This window comes from Strix uralensis, chromosome 4 (genome assembly GCF_047716275.1).
Source record: "Strix uralensis isolate ZFMK-TIS-50842 chromosome 4, bStrUra1, whole genome shotgun sequence".
Taxonomy (NCBI): Eukaryota; Metazoa; Chordata; class Aves; order Strigiformes; family Strigidae; genus Strix; species Strix uralensis.
In genome coordinates, this window is record NC_133975.1 from 67,845,003 (window position 1) to 67,857,776 (window position 12,774).

Genomic DNA, 12,774 nt, shown 5'->3' on the forward strand with positions numbered 1-12,774 from the left:
ATGTCTGTTCCATTCATAGTATGCCTCATGAAAACCGCTGTAGTGGGCTGGCAGTCATTTTTTATTGAAGAGTCAATACTGGGAACAAGTAATGTACTCTGTGCCAGCAGCCACTTACCTCTTTCCGAGACTAGCCATAGAGAATTAGATGATTCTCACTGGCTTCCTCCGCCCAGTTAAATGCCACGCCAATACTGTGCTCTTTGTTTATGGGTGATTTTGCAGTTGTTCATGACAAAAGAAAAACCCCTGAATTTATATGGGCAGGGTTAATTATTTCAAATGGGATTTTGGAGTCACCTAGGAAAATGCGGTCATTTATGCGAACTGAACTGCACAGGACTTGTTCTTGAAAGCTGCTGGTTTTTGAGCACTAATCTGCAAAATTGTATCTCCAAGTAATAGAGGGTGTTTTAGAACATAGAGTTTAGAGCTGGATGTAAAAGTTTTTGTTTAATAAGGTAGAAAGGTAGAAGAAGGTAAAGGATATTGCAGTCAATTACCTTTGTGGTTGATTCAACCTCTGCAGTTACTTTGATATTAATTACATCAACCATTTTCTGCTTCATAAGCTAGGAAGACAATTGTGATTATCATGTAACTTTATATGTGATTATGATTTTGATTTCTGATTATTTACAAAATGATGTCTCTCTTGTTCTTTTTTTTCTACCGATGATGGAAAATGCTGCCTCTCATGAAGGCCTGCAGTAAATCATCCCTGGTCAAATTTTCCACAATAAGTGTCTAAAATTTCATGGTAAAGAAGCATGAAATGGTAATAATATGATGCAGTCAGGATATTCCACATACTCATAAGCACCATAGTTGTACAGAAACGGTCCATTTGGCCTGTGGAATGACAGTATTGAATTCACCTGTTTCCTGTTCAGTATTTAGATACTTGTTTTAGACAAGTTGTCACAGATGATTGTAAAGGACATCTTGGATTTTAAGAGGGGAAGGTATATTACCCTTCCCCGTTCACCCACAAAGATTGATGTGCAGTTGTGAATGAACCTGAAAGAACAGGACTTTGCCCAGTGTAGGTGGAAGGTGCTAATTTTAGTCTTCTCATTGTCTTGGCTTCTTGCCCTTTGTCAGCCTGCTACATTAGCTCAAAAGCTGTCAGCACAAAGATATCGGTGAAAACCAGTAGAGGTATCCTAAAGCACACATACCCCAGTTTGCACAGGCTCAGCAGCTTCCTCTTGCTTTCATCTTCTGCCTTCTCCCTGCTCAGAGGCACATGGTGGTGGTTGGCTGCATGTACTTCACAGTGGGGAAGATTCCAGAGCTTTGGTTTTGCTGTCAGTGGCGTGATCTTGTCTTCATGCCAGGTGTTTATATCGTCTCGGTGTCTTTTTCTTTCCCCTTTGCTTTGTCCGCATGCCTTGTGTGCTTTGCTATGGCCGTGAGTATGTAGGGTATTGAAGAGGTAGGTTGTGTGTTGCATGCCATGCATACATGTGTTTTGTACCTTAAAGGACAGACTTCTGCCTTCTCCACCTCGGTACTAACATGCTTGCCTTTCCATACTCGCCTTTTCGCTTCTTGTGAGGAACACCTGCTTTCTTCCAGTAGGTCAGATTCACTGAAAAACAGTAGAATGAAATGTACTAGGATATTTCATCGCTGGATAGCTTGGGCTTTTATTCTTGGTCTCCATACTGCATCAAAATAAGCTCTTTGGTTAAAAAAGTATTCATTGCTTTCATTCAGTTTATTTTTAACTCGCTTTATTACATGACATCTGATGATGCATAAATTAAGATGCAGAAACTTATTTCTACAGATTTTAGATGAGCCTCAATACTTTAATTTTGCAGAGTTAATATATGAAATCTTTTTATGTTTGAAAATATCCCATTGGAGTGATCCATTAGGAGCCCTGTATTGTCTAAAAAAAATAAATTCAAATGTGCGTTCTTCAAAGGAAGTAAATTATGCATGTGTCCTACTCTTCCATAGTTAATGTTGCATGTCAGAGGAAAGCCTTGCTTACTGCAGGAATTACATATTTTTATTTTCTATATGTTTAATACCATATTTGCTGAAACTTTATGGCATTTCTCAGAATATAAGGATGTAGAATTGCTAGTAAATCTGCTTGCTACAGTTATAAATTTTAAAATATTTTACTTAAATTTTTTTGGCAAGTTATACCATTTTTCTGAACTAACTACTAAATAAGTTTTTAAAATGGGGAATTTAATTTCTCTTTTATATTTTATCTAAAGCAAAAATGTAAACTCCATTCTCAGTTTTATTAGTACTGTCTGTTATATCTATGTTTGTGCTACTTATATTTACATACAAGCCTTATCTGGAGTTTTGTTTGCTAAGTAATTAACAGGTAAAATTTCTTATGCTAAAATATTTCATATTTAAAATCTTAGTCAAACCTATATTCTCTACAAGTTTACCTGATTAAGAACTTCAGTGACATATGTTTGTTTAAAAATTTAAAATTTAACTAAACTTATGACCTGTACAATTTATGGTGGTAGACCAGTGGAGTTTGGTTTCAGAAGGAATTGTGCAGACTGTGGCTAGGAAACTGTGCAGAAACTTGTTTTCTAAAAGATGGTGGAAAGTTCAATTTATGATTAAATCGATGTCATGTGGTCAAGAGTAACGTGGCAATTACCAGTTCTCACATTGAGAGCAGGAAAGCATTTGCAGCCTTCCTGAAACATAGTCATGATTATTACAGAAACAATTATTGGAAGCATTTAAAAGCAGAGCAATTTCAGCGTGGCCAAAATATATATATATATATTTCTATTAAAAAAAAAATTCTGATATAATGAAATAGTAACAGTAAGGATATGTGGGATATTGAAATGTTACTATTAGAGGGGTTTAGGAGTATTCTTTATGAACGCAGTTTTTGTCATATCTTTGTTTTTATCATCTCTGTCTATAAATTGTATAGCAAAAAAAGAACAAGAATGTGAGGCTTTTTTAGTTTTTGTATGCTTTTTTGCTTTTAAAATACAGTGTTATTCACAAGCCTTTGACACCTTACTGGTTTTTCCATTTCTGTGGGACTGTGCAAACACCCTTAGAAGGCGGGGGGAGGAACACTTTCACCTGTCTCAGATGCTGAAGTTGACACACTTTTGTGTTGTTTCTATTGAATCTTGCCAACATTGAAATTAAATTTTTCTTGCTCTGGGACTTTTCTTTAGACTCCTCTTGCAGGCTCTTGTCCAAAATATTTACAGTTGAAAAAAATCCCTGGAATGAATCAGAGCATCTAGTCTTGGAATGGAGAGCTTATTGTGTGGGAAAGTAAACACGTTGTGTGCCTGGAGTGTGGCAGCTGGAGCTGGAGAAGGGGAGTAGATGTGATAATGGTGGGGAGAAAGTCTGGTATGCCATTTGGGTTGGAGAAGGGCCACAGAAAAGAAAGGAGGCTCAGCTGGAGCTGAAAGAAATGGAAGGTCAGTCACAGAGATGTATGATACCAATGGGAAAAAAAAAGGAAGCAAGCTGTGAGGGGTGGAACTCTTTTTTTTTTTTTTTTTTGGGGGGGGGGTGGTGGTGTCTTGAGTTTTTGTGGTGATTGTGATTCAGACACCCCTTAACACTTGTTCTGGGAACCTATTGAGATTTATTTGTAATAATGTCTCCTTTTGTATATATGCATCCTGATAAAATAGGCACGGCTCTGCTATTTCCTCATGGTAGTAGGTTTCCCACCATAAAGCCATTGTAGCAGGATCTTAACCCTGTCTTGGCACTATGCTGTGTTTACAGTGCTTTTTCCTGCAGTAAAGCTGCTGTGACATTTTCTTCTCGTCTTCACGCATGCACAGAGCACTAATAATTCATTGGCAGTTTTTGCCATTCCTAAAGCAGTGTCAGATTATAAATATCTAATCACAATGCAGATATTTGCTGTAAAAAATTTAGTGGATTCATACAATGTTTTCAAGGCAGTGGGAAGGGATGTTGTACAGATTATCTAAGCCAGCTATATAGATAGTGACTATTATTTAGACTTATTAAAGTTAATATCTCATTTCTCAAGCAAATACATGGTATATTTTTTGCTGTATTTTTAAAATTTGTACTTTGAATGACGGACCTGGAGGAATACTTCAGAGTGTGTTTAATTAGGCCAAGATTCTGAGAGCTTAGAGCAAGACGGACACTTGCCTCATTCATTTTTAAAGAGATGAGGTTTAGTAGTAATGAAAAATGAACAAATGAAAAGGCCTTTATTTTTTTCAAGAAAAATTAGACAATTTTGCATGTCTAACATACAGAATGCTAAAATTTTATTTCCTCTATATAAAATGAGAATATGCAGCTGCAGTTGAGAAGAATTCTTTGATAATTTGGCTTTTGTTCATGTGCTATCATCAGTCTTCGTTTGAAGGAGCACTGAATGTGCACAACTGTCCTTCTTTTAAGGTGCTCCCCATATAATTTCCCATTAAGAATCTCTCATAAGCACAGCTTCCTTTTATCTCGGTCTCTCTGGTAAGCTCAAGTAAAGCATTTTAATCACTGTGAAATGACCCAATAATTTATCTTCCTGAGCCTTGCAGTTAGGAGGCATGCACAGAATTCAGAATTAATTTTGCAGGTTAAAAAATGACCAGTGATTGATTTTCAAGAAAAAAAAAGGCAAAATTTTACCTTCCATTTTGAGAGCTATTTAAGAGGAAATTAGATATGATGGAATTTCATGGCTTCCATACATACAGAGAGGATTGTAGTGTCCTAGCTGTTGGTTGCATTGCAAAGCATGAGCTGGGAGAGTACCACATATGGGAACAACAGAACACCAGGTACAGGATGTCATTTGGAAGATGAAAACATTTACCTTGCTGTTATGTGCTATTTGGGATGAGGAGATAAGTATTTGTCATCTTAAAACATAAAATTGCTGGGTTTCTTGTCTCTCAGCTTGGTGGCCTTTGATTTATGGGATATCCATTATCTGTGCTTCAGTCTGTGTGTCTTCAACCCAGTGTTGTGTGTCCTATCAAATGATGTGTTTGGTATTTTGGTCAGCATGTGTTCTTCAATTTACATGGTGTACCAATTAGAAATGGAATGATTAAAAAGTACACAGGCAAACTCCTGCAATAGATTTAGAGCACTGAGGTTCATTGCAAATAGATAATGGTGCAGAAGAGGACTAATTTGGTGCCCCAGTGTGTCTCCTGATGTTGCCTAATGTCAGTCTGTCCTCATTGTATTATGTACTAATTCTTCTACTACAACAGCCTTCTCTTTGCAATTTCTCTCATCTCTGAAGAAAACATATAAGCAAAAATAGAATTTAAAGTATTAAATAGACAATAATTTAAAAATATACATGCTGTTTTCCCCAGGGCAGAAAGAGGTAAGAGAAGAGGGTTATATGGGAAGGCTGCAAAGCATATTGCTTCATTCAGCTATTGGAAAGTGCACAGATAGTAAATGATGATGCATTTATAAAAGCTGTGACAAGATAGAATAGGATAGGTAGCAAATTTTTATCTCTACTTTTAGAGGGAATTATAGATGAGAACAGGGGAGAAATAATACTTTTTAATGATTTAGTTCTTATTTTTGTTTTCGCTAGACTTTCTTGTGGAGTTGATGTGTTTCTTAGCTTGTATTTTTCTTCTTTTTTCTTCCTCTGAGGATTTGTCCCGTTTTTTTCAAGACTTCACGCAACTCTACCTTTCTTTTGCTGTTCTATTAAATAGAATAACATCAAAGTCACTATGCAGATAGGGAAAGTAAACCTTCCACATTGATTAAAATTCTAGACCACAAAAGGACAGAAACTGGAAAGAAATACCAAATAAATACCTTTCCTACAAATAAGTTTAGCATAATTTCTCACCTTAGTAATGCTAAGGAGACTTATGTGTATGAATTCCTCTGGTAGCAGGATGAAAAGTATACCTCAGTTGTGCATATAAAGACTTGATTTAGGGGACTCTCTTTCAGTGCAGAAAAACCCCACAGATAAACTAGTTACACCCAATTGCTTTACACTGACCCAACTGCCAGGTGCCAAAGAGCCTTAAATTCTGTTTGAGGGTTTGATCTTGGATCTGTTGAATTTCATTGCAAAGCTTCCATGGGATTTAGTGATACCTCTGCCTCTGAGATAGTGAGCGTCAAGGTGGACCTAACCCCTTCACATGGTTCTGAAAAATCTCTGGAAACAGTAGTTAAGTAAGGGAGAAAAATTTCTCTCTGCAGACTTCAGTTCCTCACTGCAGTGGAGCTTTATCGCACTGTTAACTCAGAAAGGTGCTCTGTGCTTTTGAAACTGAGGATGAGACAGGATCTACTTCTTGGAACTACCTTTTGTAGAGTATTACCAGGCTGTGTTTGCATAGCCAGAATGATGTTGCAATTGCAATGGCACTGTGCAGACTAGAGCTACTTTTAAATTAAAGATGTTAGTATTAGAAGTAAAAATATAGTGATATGGGCTTCCTCCAAACTCCAGCAAGGCAAACAGTGTATCTGTGTATGAAGCAGGGTCACTGACTCATGCTTAAGGCCATGTTTTTGCATTTTTGCTACTTTTTTAACCTCTAAGTTATAAATCTCAAACCAGTATGTTCATCTTTTAATCATGGGGTTACTGGATTCTTCAGAAAGCACCCTAGAATAATGTCTTCTACCTCATGTAAGCTGAACAGTGAGTATCAAAGGGAGAAGGCTTTTCTTGTGATTAAAAACTATTACCATTTCACCTTTATAAACCTGTCTCTGTTGAATGAGTATTGAGGACTTCTCCGAGTGCATGCTTGAACAATATTGAGATCTAATGAGATGAAAACTTGGGTTTCTATATTTTACACATTTTCTTTTTTCTGTTATTCAGCACTAATATTCTTTTGCAACCATTTTTCTTGCCTCATATTTCCTGTATTTTTCTGCATAAAGTCCAAACTGTAGCAGAATTACCTAGAATGCATTCTCCTATCCAAATGTTTCACTGACACATCTTTTGCTACCACTGCTGTGATTATTACTGAGTAGCCTGAGCAAGTCTTTTGATATAGGATGGCGTTCTGCAATGGAAAAAATGTTGTGGAGTTTGGGGGTCTCACAGCAATTTTAGCAAAGAATTGTTTTCAGAAATGAAAGGTTTTGTTCTGTTTGTTTCTCTCATTCTTTTTTTCTCTGTTTTAAAACAATCTTTCTCCTGATGCCTCTATAAAAAAACCCAAATAAATTCTAGAGTAAATTTTCTAGTATGAACATTTCTTGTTTCATCCCTGCATCAGAAGCAATCTGAAGGACAAGGGTTGATTAATCCTTGGCCCAGCAGACATTATCCAGGGAGAGGCAATACAGTCTCAAAGCCATGCAGAGGAGAAGAAGGGGCGGAGACAATGCATGCTCATATTATCCTCTTTGATAAGAGATTTCAACACACAATGGGCCTCCTCTCTGAAATGGTAACGTTAGAGAGTCCTTTACTGGTGCAAGGAAGAATAGGGTTGAAACTTCATGTTGTGGAGCCAGCTTCAGTTAGGAATCAAAACCAAGGAGCTTTTTCACATGCTTGTGGGGCTGCATTCCTGCAAGGTTGTTCCTCAGAGTGCTAGGATGGACAGATGAGGACGTACTCATTTGTTTTCCCTCCTTTTACTTTAAGGATGGACTCACTCCACTCCACTGTGCTGCGAGAAGTGGACATGACCAAGTTGTGGAGCTGCTCCTGGAACGAGGTGCCCCACTGCTTGCACGGACCAAGGTGCGTGTCTTCTTAGAATACATTAAAAGCTTTGTGTAACTTTCCACAGAATTTTCAATGTCACTGAAAGGACAAGGAAGAAGACAGGAACACTTCTGTTCTCCCAAAGGAAATGTATTAATGGGTAGAATGATCCAAAATAAAGTTTTCTTACATAATTAGGGACTATCCTTTCCAAATATATGAAACAACATCCATTTTTTTGCCCCTCTATAATATCAGACGAAACACATGATATGCAGTGCTATTGCACTTTTGTTGCTTCCTAAGACTGTAGGACACGGAGATGGGAAAGCTGGGTCAGTCACTCTTGAGAGATGATTCCTGGTATATATTTTCCGATCCTTCATATGAGCTGACTAGGGCCTGTGAATTGCAGCTTCTCTTATTTGTTTTCATGGACTATTTCAGACTTGGAAAATCATTTCAGTGTGTTGTTACTGATTTCTGAAAGGCACACATCTTAAATTATTGCATTTCCTACAAATGCTGTCCCTTTGGTCAAACTAATGAGGGAACATTACTTAGAGTATAACAGCAAACCCCACTGAGCAGCACTTCAGTAAATTTCAGAGTGCCTGACAAAGGTAGCTGGTATCGTTAGTTGGGAAACAGTGGAATAGAGTATTGCAGTCATGTGCTTGAGGTCCCCTGGAAGATCAGGAGGGAAAAACAATTTAAATATCAGTTTCAGACCATTGCACTGTTTACTGGGCCCCACTCCCTCAAACTTAGCTGAAAACAAGGGCAATTAGTGTATTCTGATCCATAGTTGTCCTATTGGACACTTGAGATTTTCTCTTGATAGTCTTCAGGAGGTTTTATCACTGGGTTGCAAGCATATCAAGTACATCAAGGATGTGCTCAAGCTTTGCATCCTTAATAGCACCAAGTACTCCAGGTCATCTGTTTATGCAGGAAGGATCCACGGGGATGGGGATTGTAGGGAAATGATTCCTTATAATTTCACTGATTCCGTTGGTGGGAGAAGGTGATTAGGTGAACCTCATGTGTCAACATCCTGACTTCACTAAGAGGTAGAGAGGCTCAGAAGAACAGACCCTGCCACATATATTGTGCACACTTCAGGCAGGATTCCCAGATGTTGCCATTCAAAGGCAGATATTGCCAGTCAGGAGAAAATATCAGCATTGCTGTGGCAGTGTCTGGATGTCCCCACTGTGTTTGAGGTCTAAGCAGAGCAGAACTGTCCAGTGAATAATTCCCTCATTCCAGGTGACAAATAAACAGTCAATTTGACCACACCAAGTCACCTTGTTGACCACACCTGTTCAAGTCTGTATGTTACAGTCTACCTTTAAAGACACAGTGCTTTTTAAGTACCTTATTGCATGTAAAATGAAATTAGATCTAAAAGCAACTTCCTCTTCTAACTTCCAGCTGAAACAGGTTGTTCCAAATTGGAGACAGGCAAATATGTAAATATTAAAACTATTTTTTTTTCTGAAAACAACTTGTTATAAATATTAATAGCAATGATTATCTTTCCTCTTAATTGTCTGCCTTCCATGAACTTCACTATTTACAAAAAGGTCTATTAAAGTCAGACAGGGGTATAAAACTCTTGCTTCCACTGCCCTGCAAGTTGTATGGTTTGAACAAAAGGTCCAACCATGGTGGTCGTTGAAAGTATTATTTCCCAGAAGCTCAGGGATCAGGTTTGTCAATATAATTTGTTTTTAAATTGAGCATTTAAAGAAAAAAAAATAGGTTCCTTAATAAATATGATGAAGGGTAAGTAGGTGCTTTTCCTCTAATTAACATACAGCCTATGTCTTAGTGTTATGATGAGTATCCCCAGAACTGTCTTTTAAGGTCAAGATATGTTTTATTAAATCATGAGGCAAGATCCTTAGATTCTTTTGATTAAAATCTGATTTTAGTTAATTATATCATGTTCCTCTAAATTTGCCTGTATTTGCTGGAAGGGAAGGAGTGACTATAGCTTTTTTCTGTTCTAGTCCGTAGCTGTTTCAGTGATGGGCATCCTTGTAATATATGCCACAATCTAAGTGAGAGTTACTGGAAGTTACTGTTCTGTTTTCTTTCACCACAGAATGGACTCTCTCCACTTCATATGGCAGCCCAGGGGGACCATGTGGAATGCGTCAAACACCTCCTGCAGCACAAAGCTCCCGTGGATGATGTCACACTGGATTATCTGACCGCCCTCCATGTGGCTGCACACTGTGGCCACTATCGTGTCACCAAACTTCTTCTGGACAAGAGAGCAAATCCCAATGCTCGTGCCCTGGTAAACCTGTCCCACCTGTGTCATGTAACAAGTCTATGCAGGGCAGATGAGTAGCTCTTACCAGTAAAGCTAAGTGAAAACTGTCAACAAACTCCCAACAACCTTAAAGAGTTGCAGTGACAACAGGAGTTGGCACACCTGCTGGTTACCAATATTGTATCTCAGATCATTAGGCCTAGTCATGGACCACGTCCTGTGTCAAGTGGCTGTAGTATCAGCTCTGGAAGCTCAACAGAGTTCTTAAAATCAGAGCCATTTCTAGCTGATGCAGAAATTTTACTGAATTAATAGTTCAGTTTTCCATACTGTGTGATATGATGCACAAATAATTTCTAAGCTTTCAACTGCCTCTGTAAGTTAATTAGCATGGAAAAAATATATATTAAAAAGTTAATATTTCTGTATTTATCACATTATGACATTCCCTTCCGTTAGGTGCCATTTTTCTTCCTTTTCAAAAAACAGTTCTTCTGATACTTAAAGGAAAACAGGTATGATTCCTTTTAGTTACTGATCAGACCAGTATCCCCTAACTGAGAGAAAAACATTACATTTGGCTCTGGGAACATATAAAGCTTTCAAGAGTCTTTAATCTCTCCAAACCCAGACAAGATTTCAATTTTCTCTAATAGGAAGTGTCCCCATGAATGGTTAGCTGGATGGAAGTTAAAATACCATTATATTACACCCAGTGGGAGAAGGAAAGAGACTGTGAACACTTGAGATGCTTCTGCATGGCAAGAAGTCTGGCATTGCCTGCTGTATTCAGTGCCTCCACAGAACTTCCACTGCAGGCCACTCTGATGTCTTCTCCAGCTTCTTGCCTTCTGTATGACCAAGTTTTTCTCTGAAGGCTTCCGCTATCCCTTACTTCCTTGGAACTGACTTTTTATTGATGCAATTTTCTTCTACCCTCTTATTTTTCTTGGTCTCTCTATACCAGCAAATCCCATAACCCGTCTTGCCTCCTTTTCTTACGCTTTTCTTGTTTTGTCTTACTCAGTATCATGTTCACTTGGTTGATCTTTTTCAATGCTGTTTTCATCCTTTCTTGTTTTTCTTGCCAGTCTTTTGATTAGCTGTACTTTCCTCAGCTACCCACACATACGCATTATATATTAGCCCCCCATCTTCTTTCTTTCCTTCCATGACCAGAAATATACCTTCTGTTCCTCCTGTTCCGTCCCAGAGAAACCTCTGAAATTGAAGGAGAACACCCTCAGGCCACTGCCTCTCTGTTCTCTTCCTCCAGGCTGTTTTTTTCCCTCTCTCTTGTTTCCTCTCCCATCAGGGAATTGTTGCCTCTGGCTTGTTTTTAGTATTTAGTATATTAAATGATGCTTATAATTTCTGTTAGTGATACATTTTTTCTGCCTTCTCCTCTCCCCCATCAAACTGTTCCTCACTTAAATAGAAGTAGAAAAATTAACTCAACTCAGGCAGTAAAATTAGGTGAAAATATGGAAACTTCTGAAACAGGGAAACTCCCAATGAAATATAGAGACATGTTGTACAAGAGGTAAAATATCTAATGGTTTTGATTCCTTCTTTAGGAATTGGAGAGGCTAATGGTAATAATGATATTCAGCAGAATCCTGTGATGGAATAAATTTTACAAATAATTCATTTTCAGCTAGATTTAAAAAAAAATTGTTAATGTTTGCAAAATTATGTGGGGATACAAGCACTATATGAGCTGTTAGCTTTTTCAATTTGTATATGCTTTAAAGCACCTTCAAATCAGCTAGTAATTAACATTTCCCTTAACAGAAGCTGACTGTGGAATAATGTCACATGCCTCTTTCCATGAGCTAAGATTTCATTGATAAGTTCTGTTTACTGCTAGTTGATTGTTTAGCAATACTGATCCTTTTCATTAGAAAATATAGCAGTTTTTCAACATTATCTAAAAATGTTACCTGTGCTTTTCACTAAAATGTTCACATATGGTGAATAATGTGTTTGCTTAGCTTTAGGCACACACTTAACATGCATTAACTATAACAGTACATAAAAAAAGCCTGAAGTCAAAACATGTATTACGGTATAGCGTATGAAGACATGCTTTGATTTGGGCCCCAATCTTACTGAATGAGCATTTCCAAAGAAATGAATATGTGCTGATGGTACGCACAACGTTAAAACTGTTGTCTCACAATACAAAATGCTAGGTTGCAATCTTGATTTAAGATGTTCACTTCCCAACCCCTTCCTGTTCCTGCCCCATTTAATTTCAATCCAGATGAGGGCTGATACCTGGTTTACAATGCTTTATGACTCAGCAGAGCAGGAATAAAGGAAGGGGGCCCACAGATACTTTAAGAGTGAACACTCTGTATTGTGAAATAATCTTTTCCTAAAGAGGAAAAAATATAAAGAATATGCTTTATTCATTTCAAAAGACATTAACTGATTTCAAGGTGATAATTTCTTACATTTTCCTTGTGTCAGGCAATCTTGGGAACCACTTTAAGTTGTCCTAACATATACATGTGTGCAACCTTCGGAACCACATGCATACATGTGCACATGCATACACTTGAAAGTCAGAACAGGCATTTCTGTATTTGGTTTTTGGGGGTGGAAGTTCAGTTTCTCTCCACTGCCAGGGAACGAAGCAGCGCCACTGCTTTATTGTGCCTCAGTCTACTGGGAGATGTCTAATTCGTAACCTGTTGTGCTTAAGAACAATTGCTTCTGGTACTCTAACACTTGTGCTCCCAGTGTGCCAGCATGGAGCTGTGTGGAAAGTGTAGCTGCATGTTTT

At 37.9% G+C, this 12,774-nt stretch overlaps 1 protein-coding gene across 50 annotated transcripts in view; it reads left to right on the forward strand.

Moving 5' to 3' along the window:
* ANK2 (ankyrin 2) overlaps positions 1-12,774 on the forward strand; it is a 371,495-nt gene that overhangs the window by 254,890 nt on the left and 103,831 nt on the right. For all 50 annotated transcript variants that reach the window (XM_074867112.1, XM_074867115.1, XM_074867116.1 and 47 more), the window contains 2 exons: positions 7,634-7,732; positions 9,810-10,007. In XM_074867112.1, the coding sequence (XP_074723213.1) occupies positions 7,634-7,732; positions 9,810-10,007 (297 nt within the window). The remainder of the gene's footprint in view (positions 1-7,633; positions 7,733-9,809; positions 10,008-12,774) is intronic.